This window comes from Eschrichtius robustus, chromosome X (assembly GCF_028021215.1).
Source record: "Eschrichtius robustus isolate mEscRob2 chromosome X, mEscRob2.pri, whole genome shotgun sequence".
Classification (NCBI taxonomy): Eukaryota; Metazoa; Chordata; class Mammalia; order Artiodactyla; family Eschrichtiidae; genus Eschrichtius; species Eschrichtius robustus.
In genome coordinates, this window is record NC_090845.1 from 105,464,950 (window position 1) to 105,482,254 (window position 17,305).

General features: G+C 41.3%; 1 protein-coding gene and 1 non-coding gene across 3 annotated transcripts in view; one reads left to right on the forward strand and one right to left on the reverse strand.

Annotated features, from left to right (window-relative positions):
* The window catches only part of STEEP1 (STING1 ER exit protein 1), a 28,414-nt gene extending 12,840 nt beyond the window's left edge, over window positions 1-15,574 (reverse strand). For both annotated transcript variants that reach the window (XM_068533172.1, XM_068533171.1), the window contains exons 1-2: window positions 15,416-15,574; window positions 12,622-12,739 (exon numbers count right to left, since the gene is read on the reverse strand). In XM_068533172.1, coding sequence (XP_068389273.1) covers window positions 12,622-12,739; window positions 15,416-15,539 — 242 coding nt within the window. In that variant the 5' untranslated portion in view covers window positions 15,540-15,574. The remainder of the gene's footprint in view (window positions 1-12,621; window positions 12,740-15,415) is intronic.
* TRNAK-UUU (transfer RNA lysine (anticodon UUU)) lies at window positions 5,936-6,010 on the forward strand. Its single transcript has one exon. It is a non-coding gene; the product is annotated as a tRNA-Lys (tRNA).
* Window positions 15,575-17,305: the final 1,731 nt, after the last annotated feature.

The following is a 17,305-nucleotide window of genomic DNA, read 5'->3' on the forward strand; positions in this document are numbered from 1 at the left end:
AGCTCTTCTCTAAGTATTTGATAGAATTCACCTGTGAAGCCATCTGGTCCTGGACTTTTGTTTGTTGGAAGATTTTTTATCACAGTTCCAATTTCATTACTTGTGATTGGTCTGTTCATATTTTCTATTTCTTCCTGGTTCAGTCTTAGAAGGTTATACCTTTCTAAGAATTTGTCCATTTCTTCCAGGTTGTCCATTTTATTGGCATAGAGTTGCTTGTAGTAGTCTCTTAGGATGCTTTGTGTTTCTGCAGTGTCTGTTGTAACTTCTCCTTTTTCATTTCTAATTTTATTGATTTGAGTCCTCTCCCTCTTTTTCTTGATGAGTCTGGCTAATGGTTTATCAATTTTGTTTATCTTCTCAAAGAACCAGCTTTTCGTTTTATTGATCTTTGCTATTGTTTTCTTTGTTTCTATTCCATTTATTTCTGCTCTGATCTTTATGATCTCTTTCCTTCTCCCAACTTTGGGTTTTGTTTGTTCTTCTTTCTCTAGTTCCTTTAGGTGTAAGGTTAGATTGTTTACTTGAGGTTTTTCTTGTTTCTTGAGGTAGGCTTGTATAGCTATAAACTTCCCTCTTAGAACTGCTTTTGCTGCATCCCATAGGTTTTGGATCTTCGTGTTTTCATTGTCATTTGTCTCTAGGTAGTTTATGATTTCCTCTTTGATTTCTTCAGTGATCTCTTGGTTATTTAGTAACGTATTGCTTAGCCTCCATGTGTTTGTGTTTTTTACGTTTTTTTCCCTGTAATTCATTTCTAATCTCATAGCATTGTGGTCAGAAAAGATGCTTGATATGATTTCAAGTTTCTTAAATTTACTGAGGCTTGATTTGTGACCCAAGATGTGATCTATCCTGGAGAATGTTCCGTGCACACTTGAGAAGAGAGTGTAATCTGCTGTTTTTGGATGGAATGTCCTATAAATACCAATTAAATCTATCTGGTCTATTGTGCCATTTAAAGCTTCTGTTTCCTTATTAATTTTCTGTTTGGATGATCTGTCCATTGGTGTAAGTGAGGTATTAAAGTCCCCCACTATTATTGTGTTACTGTCAATTTCCTCTTTTAGAGCTGTTAGCAGTTGTCTTATGTATTGAGGTGCTCCTATGTTGGGTGCATATATATTTATAATTGTTATACCTTCTTCTTGGATTGATCCCTTGTTCATTATATAGTGTCCTTCCTTGTCTCTTGTAACATTCTTTATTTTAAAGTCTATTTTATCTGATATGAGTATTGCTACTCCAGCTTTCTTTTGATTTCCATTTGCATGGAATATCTTTTTCCATCCCCTCACTTTCAGTCTCTATGTGTCCCTAGGTCTGAAGTGGGGCTCTTGTAGACAGCATATATATGGGTCTTGTTTTTGTATCCTTTCTGCAAGCCTGTGTCTTTTGGTTGGAGCATTTAATCTATTCACGTTTAAGGTAGTTATCAATATGTATGTTCCTATTACCATTTTCTTAATTGTTTTGGGTTTGTTTTTGTAGGTCCTTTTCTTCTCTTGTGTTTCCCACTTAGAGAAGTTCCTTTAGCATTTGTTGTAAAGCTGGTTTGGTGGTGCTGAATTCTCTTAGCTTTTGCTTGTCTGTAAAGCTTTTGATTTCTCCATCAAATCTGAATGAGATCCTTGCCGAGTAGAGTAATCTTGGTTGCACGTTCTTCCCTTTCATCACTTTAAGTATATCATGCCACTCCCTTCTGGGTTGTAGAGTTTCTGCTGAGAAATCAGCTGTTAACCTTATGGGAGTTCCCTTGTATGTTATTTGTCGTTTTTCCCTTGCTGCTTTCAGTAATTTTTCTTTGTCTTTAATTTTTGCCAATTTGATTACTATGTGTCTCGGCGTGTTTCTCCTTGGGTTTATCCTGTATGGGACTCTCTGAGCTTCCTGGACTTGGGTGGCTATTTCCTTTCCCATGTTAGGGAAGTTTTTGACTATAATCCCTTCAAATATCTTCTCGGGTCCTTTCTCTCTCTCTTCTCCTTCTGGGACCCCTATAATGCGAGTGTTGTTGCGTTTAATGTTGTCCCAGAGGTCTCTTAGGCTGTCTTCATTTCTTTTCATTCTTTGTTTCTTAATTCTGTTCCTCAGCAGTGAATTCCACCATTCTGTCTTCCAGGTCACTTATCCGTTCTTCTGCCTCAGTTATTCTGCTGTTGATTCCTTCTAGTGTATTTTTCATTTCAGTTACTGTATGTTCATCTCTGTTTGTTTGTTCTTTAATTCTTCTAGGTCTTTGTTAAATATTTCTTGCATCTTTTCGGTCTTTACCTCCATTCTTTTTCCGAGGTCCTGGATCATCTTCACTATCATCTTTCTGAATTCTCTTTCTGGAAGATTGCCTATCTCCATTTCATTTAGTTGTTTTTCTAGGGTTTTATCTTGTTCCTTCATCTGGTACATAGCCCTCTGCCTTTTCATCTTGTCTATCTTTCTGTCACACTTAAAAATCTTGCTCAAAAAATATATGTGATCCTTCCCCATCAACTGATAAAGAGTTGCTTCATTCTCTTTAAGGGCCACATTCCATCCGTTTGTATGGATGAAGCAAAATGTCTTTTACCTGCTGGATAAACTCGTAGAGTGTATCCACTTTAAATTCTGATAGATACAGCCAAATCACTCTCTAGAGAAGTTGAAGCAATTTATACCCCCACCACCAATGTGAGACTTCCTGTTTCCTTACAGTCTCACCGACACAGTATGTTATTAAAATGTATTATTGCCAATCTGGCACGTGAAAAATGTGATCTCATAATTTGCATTTCTTTTTTTAATCAGCGAAGTCAGGCATCTTTTCATATATTTAAGAGGCATTTGTATTTTCTTTTCTGTGAACTGTCAGTTCATATTTTTGGTGTATTGAGTTGTCTTTTTATTTTATATTATGGAGACTTGCAAACGTTAAGGGGCCTTGCAAATATTTCTTCCCCAGTTTGACATTTGTCTTTGACTTTTTCCCCCCATGGAAATTTTAGATTTCTGTGTGGTCAAATCAATCGTGTGTATGATAGTTAGGCCTTCTCCACTCTAAATTCATATCTAAAATAAAAATTCTGATCGCTTATTCTAGAACTTTCTTCCATTACCATCTCACTCTAAATCATTATCTAAATAGAGGCAAGAGTGGCTTCCCAAGACAGCTAGAATAAAATGGAAACTCCTTACCATGGCCTTCTAGGCACTGACTGAGCAGAGAATGGGGCCCAGCCTCATCTCCTACATTCCCTCCCTACCTCACTGTGCACTCTCGCACCAGCCTTCTTTTGTTCTTGGAACAAACAAGTGCTTTCCCACCTCTGAACTTTCACACACACTCTTCTCTCTGCACGGAATGCTCTTCTCACCACTTTGCCAAGCCTGTCGCATTCTCATCTTTTTTGGTCTCAGTTCAACTATCACCTAGACATAGAGGCGTTCCCTGAACACCTTTTCGAAGAGGTTTTCATGTGATTCTTTATGAGCCCTTTGTTTCATTCATATGACTTACCATAATCATAATTACTTTATTTTTCTGTCATCCCACTAGACTGCAAGGTCCATGAGATCAGAGGTCAGTGGAGACCATGCCTGTCTCACACACTATCCCCAGAGCTAAGCATAATACTGCAATAAATACTGACTAAATGAATTCTTATAAGAATTGCAGTTTAGTGAGGAAAATTATAACCATGGAGGTAAGTTCTTAAATGGAGGAATGTATATGGTGTAATGGGAACACAGAGGTGGGAGCACCAAGTCGGTCTGAGTCAGTCATGGAAGGCTTCATGCAGGTGTGATGTTTAAGTCAACAGTCCTGATAGAAAACAGTATTTCAGGCAGAGGGAGAACTATGTGCAAAAGGCAAAACAGTACAGCATATTCACAGAATTACAAATAGTCTAATGTTCTTGGGACCTAAAAAAATCAAGGGAGTACTACTGATCTTACAGACATAAAAAAGATTCTAAGATTATACTATGAACAACTATGTACCAACAAACTAGATAACCTAGATGAAAAGGACAAATTCCTAGAATGATAGAATAACACAAACTACCAAAACTCACTGGAAAAGAAATAGAAAATGTGAATAGACTATAACAAGCATAAAGAGATTGAATTAGTAATCAAAATCTTTGCACAATGAAAAGTCCAGGACCAGTGGCTTCACTGGGGAATTCTACCAAAAGTTCAAAGAAGAATTAAGACCAATGCTTCACAAACTTCAAAAGAGGAAGAAACACTTCCCAACTCATCCTATGAGGCCAGTATTACCTCAATACCAGCCAAAGATATCACAAGAACAACAAAAACAACAAACTAGAGATCAATATTGTTTAAGAATATACAGACAAAAATCCTCAAAACAAAAAATAAATACAGGGGCTTCCCTGGTGGCGCAGTGGTTACGAATCCGCCTGCCAATGCAGGGGACACGTGTTCGAGCCCTGGTCCGGGAAGATACCACATGCCGCAGAGCAACTAAGCCTGCGAGCCACAACTACTGAGCCCATGTGCCACAACTACTGAGCCTGCACGCCTACAGCCTGTGCTCCGCAACAAGAGAAGCCACCGCAATGAGAAGCCCGTGCACCGCAACGAAGAGTAGCCCCCACTTGACGCAACTAGAGAAAGCCTGCACACAGCAACGAAGACCCAACGCAGCCAAAAATAAAATAAATAAATAAAATTTTTTAAAAATACAGGCAAAACTGAATCAAGCAACATATAAAGAAGGTTTACACCACATGGCCAAGTGGAATTTATCCCAGGAATGCAAGATGGGTGCAACATACAAAAAAAGATCAATCAATGCGATACACTATAATAATAGAATAAAAGAGAAAACACACATGATCATCTTAACAGATGCATAAAAAGCATCTGACAAAATTCAAAGCCCCTTCAATACACTAGAAATAGAAGGGAACTTCCTCTACCTTAAAAGGGGCATCTATGAAAAATTCACATCTACTAAGCCACATAAACTAACATCATATTTAATGGTGAAAAACTGAAACCTTTCCCTCTAAGATCAGGAAGAAGACAAGGATATCCTCTCAACACTTCTATTCAACACTGCACTGGAAGTTCTAGCCAGGGCAATTCGGCAAGAAAAAGAAATAAAAAGCATCCAGATTGGAAGGGAAAAAGTAAAACCATCTCTATTTGCAGATGATATAATCTTATACATAGAAACCCTAAAGCATACACACACACACACACTATTAGGACTAATAAGTTTAGCAAAGCTGCAGGATATAAGATCAATATTCACAAATTAATGGTAGTCTTATACACTAGAAATGAACAATCCAAAAACGAAGTTAAGAAAAGAAGTCCAGTTACAATAGCATCAAAAAGAATAAAATACTTAGGAATAAATTTAACAAAGGAAGTGCATAACTTGTGCACTGAAAACTACAAAACATCGCTGAAAGAAATTAAAGACCTAAGTAAATGGAATGACACTTCATGTTCATGGATTGAAGACTTAATATTGTTAAGATGGCAATACTTTCCAAATGAATCTACAACTTCAACACAATCCCTATCAAAATCCCAGCTGGCTTTTTTGCAGAAATTGACAAGCTGATCCTAAAATTCACATGGAATTGTAAGGAATCCAGAATAGACAAAACAGTCTTGAAGAAGAACAAAGTTGGTGGACTCGCACATAATTTCAAAACTTAATACAAAGCCACAGTAATCAAGACAGGGTGGTACTGGCATAAGGACAGACATATAGGTCAATGGAACAGAACTGAGAGTCCACAATAAACCGATACATATATGGTTAATTTATTTTCAGTGGTGCCAAGACCATTCAATGGGGGAAAGAATAGTCTTTCAATAAATAGTACCAGGATAACTGGATATCCACACACAAAAGGATTAATTTAGATCCCTACCTCACACTATGTACAAAAATTAACTCAAAATGGGGAGTTCCCTGGTGGTCCAGTGGTTAGGACTCTGCATTTTTCCACTGCAGGGGGCCCAGGTTTGATCCCTGGTCAGGGAACTAAGATCCCACAAGCTGTGTGGCATGGCCAAAAAATAAATGAACAAAAAATTTAAAAATTAACTCAAAATGGATGAAAGACTTAAAGGTAAGAACTGGGACTTCCCTGGTGGTCCAATGGTTAAGACTCTGCGCTTCCAGTGCAGGGGGTGTGGGTTCGATCCCTGGTCAGGGAACTAAGATCCCACATACCAAGGTGCAGCAAAAAAAAAAAAAAGGTAACAACCAAACCTATAAAACTGTTAGAATACATAAGTATAAATCTTCAAGACCTTAGATCAGGCAATGGTTTTAAAAATATGACACCTACAGCACAAGCAATCAAAGAAAAAATAGATAAATGGGACAATTAAAATGAAAACCTTTTGTGCTTTCAGGAATACCATCAAGAAAGTGAAAAGGCAACCCACAGAATGGGAAAAAATATTTGTAAATCATATATCTGATAAGGGACTAGTATCCATAATAAAAAATTCTTACAACAATAAAAAACACAAATACTCCATTTAAAAAATGGACAAAGAATTTTTTTTTAATTTATTTATTTTATTTATTTATTTTTGGCTGTGTTGGGTCTTTGTAGCTGTGCGTGGGCTTTCTCTAGTTGCGGCAATTGGGGCCTACTCTTCATTGCAGTGCGCGGGCTTCTCATTGCAGTGGCTTCCCTTGTTGCGGAGCATGGGCTCTAGGCGCGCGGGCTTCAGTAGTTGTGGCACGTGGGCTCAGTAGTTGTGGCTCGCGGGCTCTAGAGCGCAGGCTCAGTAGTTGTGGTGCATGGGCTTAGTTGTTCTGCGGCATGTGGGATCTTCCCGGACCAGGGCTCGAACCCATGTCCCCTGCATTGGCAGGCAGGTTCTTAACCACTGTGCCACCAGGGAAGCCCAAAAATGGACAAAGAATTTGACTAGACATTTCTCCAAAGAAGATACATAAATGACCAATAAGGACGTGAAAAGCTCAACATCATTAGCCATCAGGGAAATGCAAATCAAAACCACAATGATACCATCTCATACACACTAGGATAGCTATATCAAAAAGGCAGACAATAACCATTATTGGCAAGGATGTGGAGAAACAGGAACCCTCATACACTACTGGCAAGAACGTAAAATGGTGCAACTGCTTTTGAAACCACTCTTCCAGGTCCTCAAAAGGTTAAACACAGAGTTACCATATGATCCAGCAACTCATACATATCCACCCATGAGAACCAAAAGCATGTTCACACAAAAACTTGTACACAAATGTTTACAGCAGCATTAGCCATAATACTTTAAAAAGTTAGTTTAAAAAAAAACAAAAACACAGGACTTCCCTAGTGGCGCAGTGGTTAAGAATCTGCCTGCCAATGCAGGGGACACGGGTTCGAGCCCTGGTCCAGGAAGATCCCACATGCCGTGAAGCAACTAAGCCCGTGTGTCACAACTACTGAGCCCACGAGCCTAGAGCCTATGCTCTGCAACAAGAGAAGCCACCGCAATGAGAAGCACGCACACCGCAACGAAGAGTAGCCCCCACTGGCTGCAACTAGAGAAAGCCCACGCACAGCAACGAAGACCCAACGCAGCCAAAAAAAAAAAAAAAGAAAGAATGATTCATTGAGTCATTCTACACATGGATGAGCCTTGAAAATATACTAAATGAAAGATGGCAGTCCAGTGGTTGGGACTCCATGCTTCCACTGCAGAGGGCACGGGTTCAATCCCTGGTCGGGGAACTAAGATCCCGCAAGCCGCATGGCACAGCCAAAAAAGAAAAAAAGTTCATCTTCCTGAGATATTGAGACTCTAATACAAATAAGACAAGGGTTTTAAGTGGTACAATTATAAAGAAGTGATTAATATGAGCTAGATATTTGGACTTAATGGACCTTGATTTTCTTTCTTGTCCTTAATCTCTAGGAATATGTGAGATAGGAAAGGCCAAAGACAAAATAAAACATTCTCCCTGGTTGTGGTAGCAGCATCTAAGATGGCCCCAATGATTCTCGCCCCCTGGTATTGACATAATAATGTCAATAATCCTTGTATAATGCCCTCCCACAATGAACACAGCTGACCTGTGACACCAATAAGACATTGAAGAAATGATGGTGTGTAACTTCTGAGTCTTGGTCATAAAAGACATTTTAGCTTCCAACTCGCTCTCTCTTGGATTACTCACACTGTGGGAAGCCAGCTGCCATGTCACGAGGATACTCAAGCAGCCCTATGGAAGATCCTTGTTCTAAAGAACTAATGCTTCTTCCCAACAGTTAGCACTCAGCTGCCAACCATGTGAGTGAACCACCTTGGAAGTGGAACCTCCAGCCCTAATTAAGACTTCAAATGACTGCACCCGTGGTCGACCTCTTAACCACAGCCTCATGAGAGACGAGAACCATCCAGCTAAGCTGTTCTTAAATTCCTGACCCACAGAAACTATATGAGATGATCAATGCTTGCTGTTCAAAAACACAAACAACAACAACAACAAAAAACCATAGGAATACCAGGAGATGAGGATGAACAGGTAGGCTAGGGCCAGATCATAGAGAGCCTTCAGACTTGGATTTTATCCTGCTAGCCAGGATTTTTTAAATTGCACTCCACAATGATCCCTAAATGAAATCGGATAGGAGAAAGGGGAGAAGTCCTTAATGGGTTGGGCTCAACTCTTCCCCAATCAGAGAAGCTTCTTACTTATTTATACTTCTGGTAAAAATTTCATTTGAAGAAAGGATTCATTGTTTAAAAACGTTTGAAAGGCACTGCTGTAGGTGATGAAGAGTCACTGAAAGATTTGAAGCAGGAAACTGACATAACGTGCATGTGAGATCATTCAGGCAGTAGACGATAGACTGGAGGAGAGCGGGGGGTGGGGGGAGGTAAGAGGACACTTCGATAGCCCAAGCAAGTGATGCTGGGTACCAGAATGATGGCAGTGTGGCAGGGCTGAACAGGAGGAGGCAGCCACAAGACAGACTAGAAGGTAGAATCAACAGTACATGGTGAGTGACTGGATGTGTGCAGGGGATGGTGGGGGGCAGGGGTGGATGAGACAAAGACAGGACTGGCTCCCAGATTTCTGCCCCGGGCCACTGCGTGAATGGTGATGTCATCGTAGGAGGAGGAAAAAGAAGGAATTGTGTTTAGCTGACACCTTCAGAGACCTGACTGCAGTGGCTTCAACACAAGAGTTTCTTCTCACGTAAAATAAGTGTAGAGGAAGGCGGTTCCTGGTAATGGTTGAGACTCAAGGATAGCATGGCAAAAACTCTGCAATCCTTGTGGCCTTCCCTTTCCAGTCCCAGGATGGCTGCTGGTGCTCCAATTATCACGCCCGTTTTCCAAAAAGCAGGAAGGAATGAGAAGAGTAAAAAGGACTTTCCTTGGAAGCCCCACCCAACAACTTCTACTTCTGTCCATTTTACTTGGCAAAAGCTAAGTCACCTTCAGAATCTTAGGGGGTTTTTGGAGTGGGGAGAAGCTGGAATATGTACCCTATCTTTACAGACACTGGTATATAGGCAGGTAAAATAGAAGAGTGTTGGAGTGGTGCTGAGTGAACCAATCTGTGGGACTTTCCCAAGTTAGAGAAATGAGTTTGGCTTTAGTCATGCTGTATCTGAGGTAAAACATCAGGTGAAGAGGTAGAATAGGTAGTTAGATATACAGTTCTGGGCACAAGAGAGACACGGAGGCAGATCTAGATTTTGTGAGTCATCAGCATATAAGCGTAACTGATGCCATGAGAGGTGGTGAGAATGGCCAAGGAGAGTATAGAGAGAGAGGGGATAAAATCAAGGTCAGAACCCTGGGGAATGCCAACATTTAAGGGGCAGGAAGAAGAATCCAGAAGACTGAGAAAGCCAAAGAAGTAGAAGGAGAATCACAAGAGTAGTTTCACAGAAGTCAAGGAAGGAGACAGCATCAAGGGAGGCATGGTCAACAAAGATCCAGATAGAAAAGCACCCACTGGATGGGCAACTGGGGAAGCAATGGATGAGGGAGGGAAGGTAGCAGGGAACAACAGAGTCAAAGGAGAGGTACTTTAGAATGGAAGACTTGGAGGTGGAAAGTGACAGGCTCCAGGGCATGCATTAGACAGACTGCCATATTTTCAGTAACTGGGGCTCCCACACTCATCTGGCTAAAGAACAGGAGGGGTAAGATCAGACTGAAATTTCACCCCTGCTAAGAAAGGAGCATGCTAAAGTGGGCCCTTGGAAAGACTGTTCATGATTAGAGCAGGAACTATGTCAACCAAGGGGGAAGTCTACCATGCCTTGTGGGTAAACTCTGAGAGCTCTGTGGCCCAACAGAGTTACTGGGCCAGAGGCCACTGGCCTGTGCAATACCCGGCACTAAGGCTGGGCCCAAAGCTGGCTCACTTCCAGGATCAGGCTGACTGGATCCCAGGGTTGCCACTTCAGCCTGGGGCCTCCCAGTTTTCTGGCCTACAGGTGAGGGCATCTGCCTTATAGTGCCATAGGAGCCTGTGGCCTAGTTGTGTTGTTAGATTACTTTCTGTATTAACTAATATATATACATTTAATACATATTATCTAGAACTGTTATATATAATTATGATACATGTAATAAATATTTTAGCAATCCTAAAGACAGTCAGTTGAGAATTTTCAAAATCAGAAACCTAAATAAAGGTTAATAGAGGGAGAAAAAGCACAAGAGAATGGATTAGCTTTAGATAGGGCATGTTATTTATAAACCTTCCTATATACCACAACGGAGGACTTCCCCAATGTTACCTGGAGGGCCTTCCTTTGTGAATTTCATATGTTTTATAATCTGTGTCCCCACTTGTACCCTGTATATAAGCAATTTTCTCTTCAACTACATAATTCTAGAAGCCCAGTTGTCACAGTGGTGCCTGATTTGGTACTGAATGTCGCCTAGCAATAGTTTCTAACTGTTTTCATTAGCGTGGGCTGATAACAGTTTGGTTTCTTAAATAAACATAGCTAGATGTCAGCCTGTAGCTTTTTCTGATTCAACACTAGAATATAAGCTCTGTACGGGCAAGGTTCTTTGCTTGTTTACTGGTTGTACTGGTTTGGATAGTGTCCCTTAAAAAGTTATGTCCTTCCAGGAACCTCAGACTGTGACCTTATTTGAAAAGAGGGTCATTGCAGATATAACTAGTTAAGATGAGGTCACAGAGATGAGCAGAATGTTCCCTTAATTTAATATAACTGGCGTCCTTATAAGAAGAGAAGAAGCAGAGACAGAAACACAGGGGAAAAGCCATACAATGTTGCAGACAGAGACTAGAGTGATGCATCTACAAGTCAAGAAATGTCAAGGACTGCCGGCAAACACCAGAAGCTAGGAAGGGGCAAGGAAGGCTCCTCCCCTAGAACCTTCAGAGAGAGCATGGCCCTACCGACACAGTAATCTCAGATTCCAGCCTCTAGAACTGTGAGACAATTCATTTCTGTTGTTTTAAGCCACCTAGTTTATGGTACTCTGTTATAGCAGCCCTAACAAACTAATATACTAGTATATCCCAGACTTTTAGTACAGTACCTGGTACACAGTAGGAGCTCAATAAATGAAATATTTGCTGAATGAATGAATGGACTTAGAGCAGGATGACCTCTCTGTGGCGTTTGGCACCTGTTGATGACCACCCCCTTCCCTCACTTCTTGAAATTCTCTCCTCTTCTGTTTTCCACATCACCAGGTTCTCCTGGTTATGTTCCAATTATTTTGTCTGCTTTTCAAACATCAGTGTTTCCCAGGATTATGCCTTCAATCCTCTCTTCTTGCTCCACACACTTTCCATGTAATTGTATCCCTTCCCAGGTTTCAATTCCCCATATACACCAAGGACTCCCAAATCTAAAACAGATCTAACCATGTCACTCCTCTACTTAAAAAAAGAAGATGGCTATTGCCTAAAGATAAAGTCCAAACTTGTCTACTTTAGCATTCTACTCTGTCCTCACCCCAGGATGCATGAACCCCCTCCTGTAAAGTAACTTAGGCTCTAGCCACAAGGGACTACTTAAATTTCCCAGGCACACCATATTTGATGCTTTTAATGCTTCCAGAGTCCCTCCACCTGGAATGCTCCTCCATCTACTTGGTGAAATCCTAGTTCAAGGCCAAACACAAATGCCACCATCTTCTGGTGTCTTTCTTGACCACCATTCAGGCAAGATGATCTGCTGCTGTCTGTTTTCCCATAGGCTTTTGTTCACCACACCAGTATTTTATCATATCACAATAGGTAATCTGTTCCCTCACTGAGCCATGAGCTCTTTAATGGTAAGGACAGTGCCTTATTTATCTTTGCAGATCCAGTCCCTAGCTCAGTGCCCGGCACCTGGTGTGCTGGAGATTACAGGTTGAATGAACTCATTCTGCCTGCAAAAACCCCAAATTACAGCTATCAACTGGCAACAGAATCACATCTCAGCACCACTTCAACAAAGCACAATAAAGATATGGCTGCATTAACAGAAGTTAGAGACCCACCACAAATGTCAAAGTATTGGGCCCCAAATGGATGACCTGTTCCACACTAGATGGGGTATTTATACTCCTCAGAACTAGACCCCAAGTCAACCAGGAAATCCTAGACAGAGAACATCAACCTCTTACCTCCGAAGATACATAGTCTCCTCGTCTTCTGTGTTACAAAACTTGTGGGCGTGTTTGGCAGCATCAATCACACGGGACCGATCCCGGGGCCTCATGGGCAATTTCTCCAACTGACAGTCTGACGGAATGGAGAAAGATTTGGTCACGAGAGCCACTGAAAAATACCCTGAGGCAATCAGAAGCTTTCAGTGGGGCCCTTAGCACTGTAATTTTTACTATAATTATCACGCTTATTGAAGCCTATTATTGAATGTTCCAACTAAAAATGACTTGGTGTCAGGAGACCTGGATTTTAGCCCCAGCTCTGGCTAATCACTTCCTCTCTAGGGCTCTTTCTCCTTACTTGATTATATTATCTCAAAAGTCCTTCCCACACTGCAATTCAAGTTTTCTATGAGTATTACTGATCCTGGTACACTTGGCTTGTGCTATAATGCATTAGAATGAGAAGAGACGATCAAGCGTCCTGGAATGCCTATGAGGAAGGCATTGATTGGAAAAGTTGGATAAGTGCTTCGGAAAGGAGAGAGTGGGTATGCTATTATATATATGGTATGTGAATGACCCATCCCAGTTAGAGGAGTTCTAATCCAAAAGCAATGAAAACATACAGGAAATAAATTAGGTACAGTTATAAAGCAGACGGAAAATTGATACAATGCAAATTAAGTACCTAAAGGATGACAGAGAAGTCAAGTGATCAGAGTGATTGGAGATTCATGGAGGAGGTGGAGAGGGGAGTTAGCATGAGGCAGTTTGCACATCAGCTCGTGACTCTTCTCAACGACCTGCCGGAGTAGACATTTACTATTCCTAGCTTAAAAGTAAGGGAATTGAGGACTAGGAAGGCTAAGAGGTCGGCCACGCATTTAACAGGAAGCAGAACAAGAATTCAGACCCATCTCTAAGTGATCAAAAGGGAATTCATTTACTCAGTAAATACGGGAGGGCCTTCTATGTACCAGACACAGTTGGAACACTGTGCTGAGGATTCAGCAAAGAACCGAGCAGACAAAGACCCTGACCTGATGAAGTTTACAGGCCAGCAGAGGAGGCAGAAATTTTCAAATTAATAATTATATAACATGATCTTGGATAATGATAAGTGCTAATACAAAAAGTTAGACAGGATATTAAGAGGATGCACAGTGATCCAGAGAGTGATAAGTGCTACCCAGAAAAATCAGGCACGGTAAGAGGAGAAAGAGTGACAGGGGTGCTATTTTAGATAAGGTAGTCACGGAAGGGTTCTCCAAGGAAGTGACATTTCAGCAGAGACCTGAATGAAGTAAGGGGGCATGGAGGGGAAAGGGTTTGAGGCAGAAGAAATACCAATCCCAAAGGCCCTGCAGGCAGGAACATTTTGACATGACAGAGAAAAATCAAAAAGGCCACTGTAGCTGGAGTGCAGTGAGCAAGGGAAAGAGTGTTAGGAGATGAAATCTGAGAGATAGCTGGAGGTCTGATCACACAGGGTCTCGTTATGGCCTTTGGTCTTATTCTTGGCGTTACAGGAAAACACTGGTTTGGAACAGGACTCTGGGGACAAAGAGTGGTGAGCAAGAGACTACTGTGGCAATCCAGGTGAGGGATGGCGGTGGCTTGGAGAAATGGAGGTGGTCAAAAGTAGATTCTAGATAGACTTTCAAGGAAGCACCTGCAGAATTTGTTGATGGACTGGATGAAGAAGTCAAGAATGATTCTGAGATACTCTGTGAAGAGTGGTACCACTGACTGTGATAGGCAAGTCTGAGAGGAACAGTGGAGAGCAGAAAGTAGGAGATCATGAAGTTAATTTTGAACATGGTCTCCCTCTCTCTTTTCTTTTTTTAATTTTTAAAAAATTGTATTTAAGTATAGTTGATTTACAACGTTGTGAGAACACGGTCTCTTTAAGAGGTCCATTAGCCATCCAAATGGAGACGCAGAGTAGGCAGCTGGAGTTTGAGAAGAGGTGCAGGTTAAAGAGGAACATTTGGGAGTCATCAGCATATAGACGGTATTTAAAGCTTGGGAATGGTTGAGATCGCCTAAGGAGTGAGTACAGATTGAGAACACATGAGAGGACTGAGCCGTAGGGCCGTGCAATGCCTAAAAGTCTGAGACAGAAAAAGGAGCCAGACACTGAGAAGGGGGAAAATCAAGGTAGGAGAAAAATCAGTAAAGTGTGGAGTCTTGGATGCAAATGAAGGGTTTCAAGAAGGATGGAGTGATCATCTGTCAAATGCCACTGAGAGGGGATTTACATGAGCACTGATAATTGACCACTGTAACTGGTAACACGTTCGTTAGTAACTTTGACAAATATGATTTGGATGGTGAGGTGAGAAGGAAAGCCTGCTTGAAGTGAGGGCAAGAAGGAATGGGAAGTGAGGATGCAGAGACAGCCCATATAGGTAATTCTTTTTAGAAGTTTTGCTATAAAAGAAGCAAAGAAATGAGGTTATAGCTGGAGGAGAATGTAGGATCAATGCGGGTAGGAGGTTATTTTCACGTAACATCAGAGCTGTTAAAATATCCTTGTATCCGGCAGAAAGGTTACAAAGTTTCTAGACGCAGAGCGGGAGGAGAGTGAGTATATTTTTTATGGAAGAGCAATTTAGTTTTGAGAGAGGTCTGGATACAGAATCACATGGTTAAACAGAAAACCGAAAAGCTGCCCTGGAGTGGGGCTGGATGGGTACGGAGGATTTTGATGGAGAAGGAAATCCTCGCATAGACTCGGCTGCCAGATCACAGCCAGAGGAAATGCGCCCTCGAGAACCCGAAGTTTCGCTCCTTGCAGACTACTCACCCAGCACCAGGACCATCTGGCCGCATAAACAGTAGTAGACGTGAAGGGGCTTCTCGCCGTCGTCATACTCCTCCCGGTCCCGGGTGTCGGAGCAGACTACGGACCGGGAAACTACTTTAGGCATAGCTCAGAGCAGCAGTAGGAAAACAAAAGGCAAAAGTAAGAGTCGCGCAGAAATGACGTCACTCGCGCGTCGCGGCTGTCCCCTACCTAGGCTGGTCACGTGTCCGTAGTAGTCGTGTGAGCTTCCCGGCCGTACCATTAGGCTAAGATGCATGGGGACACCCTGAGTCTCCCAGAACCTGACCTAAGTTCTCTGGGACTGCTTTACTTGGGACACTCTTAATAATTTAAATTATTCATTTATATTTCTATACACGTATACGTGTGTATATGCATATATACATATATATGACTAGATATAAGAAAGAACAATTTACACTTTATATGCATGATACAGATTTTAGGTGTGCCTCTAAATATGATTTTGATTGGCTGTATTCAGGATGAGTACCTAATGAAGTAGAGGAATGTTAAAAATTGAGATCTAATTCACATAATTCACCCTTTTTTTAAAATTAATTTATTTTTTGGCTGTGTTGGGTTTTCGTTGCTACACACAGGCTTTCTTTAGCAGCTAGAGGGGCTACTCTGTTGCGGTGCGTGGGCTTCTCACTGCAGTGGCTTCTCTTTGTTGCAGAACATGGGCTCTAGGCGCGAGGGCTTCAGTAGTCGTGGCGCGCGAGCTCAGTAGTTGTGGCTCATGGGCTCTAGAGCGCAGGCTCAGTAGTTGTGGCACATGGGCTTAGTTGCTCCGTGGCATGTGGGACCTTCCTGGGCCAGGGCTCGAACTCGTGTCCCCTGCATTGGCAGGTGGATTCTTAACAACTGCGCTACCAGGGAAGTCCCATAATTCACCCTTTTAAAGTGTATAATTCAGTGGGTTTTAGTACATTCACAAAGTTTTGCAACTATCACCACTACCTAATATTTTCATCATCCCCAAAAGAAATCCCATATCCCTTAGCAGTCACTCTCCCCACCTCTTTCCCAGCCACTGGCAACTACTAATCTAACTTTCTCTCTCTGGATTTGCCTCTTCTGGACATTTCATATGAATGAAATCATACAATATGTGGCTGTTGGTATCTGGCTTCTTTCACTTATGTTTTCAAGGTTCAACCATGTTGTACCATGAATCAGTAAAAAAGTAGTAATGAATCAGTAAAAAGGAACTTCATTCCTTTTTATGACTGAATAATATTCCGTTGTATGGCTATACCACATTGTGTTTATTCATTCGTCAGTTGGTGGACAATTGGGTTGTTTCCATTTTTGTGGTATAAAGAGTAGTGCTAACTATGGACATTGGTGTCCAGGTTTTTGTGAGAACATGTGTTTCTATGCTTTTATGTTTTGTGAGGACATATGTTCTCTTGGGTGTTGACTTAAGAGTGGAATTGCTGGGTCATATGATAACCTTATGCTTAACTTTTTGAGGAACTGCTAAGAGTGTTTTCCAAAGCAAGTTTATTATTTTACATTTTACATTTACCACCAGCAATGTATGTGGGGTTCTGATTTCTTCATGTCCTCACCAATAATTATCTTTGTCTTTTTTATTACAGCCATCCTGGTGAGTGTGAAGTGGTATCTCACCGTGACTTTGATTTGCCTTTCTCTGATGGCTAATGATACTGAGCACCTTTTCACATGCTTATCTTCTTTGGAGAAATGTCTATTCCAATCCTTTGCCCATTTTTAATTGGGTTATTATTATATTGTTCAATTGTGAGAGTTCATTATATATTTTTGGATACTAGACCCTAATCATGTAAGTGATTTGCAAATAGAGGCATCTTAATGATCCCGTTTGCCACAGGTTTAGGA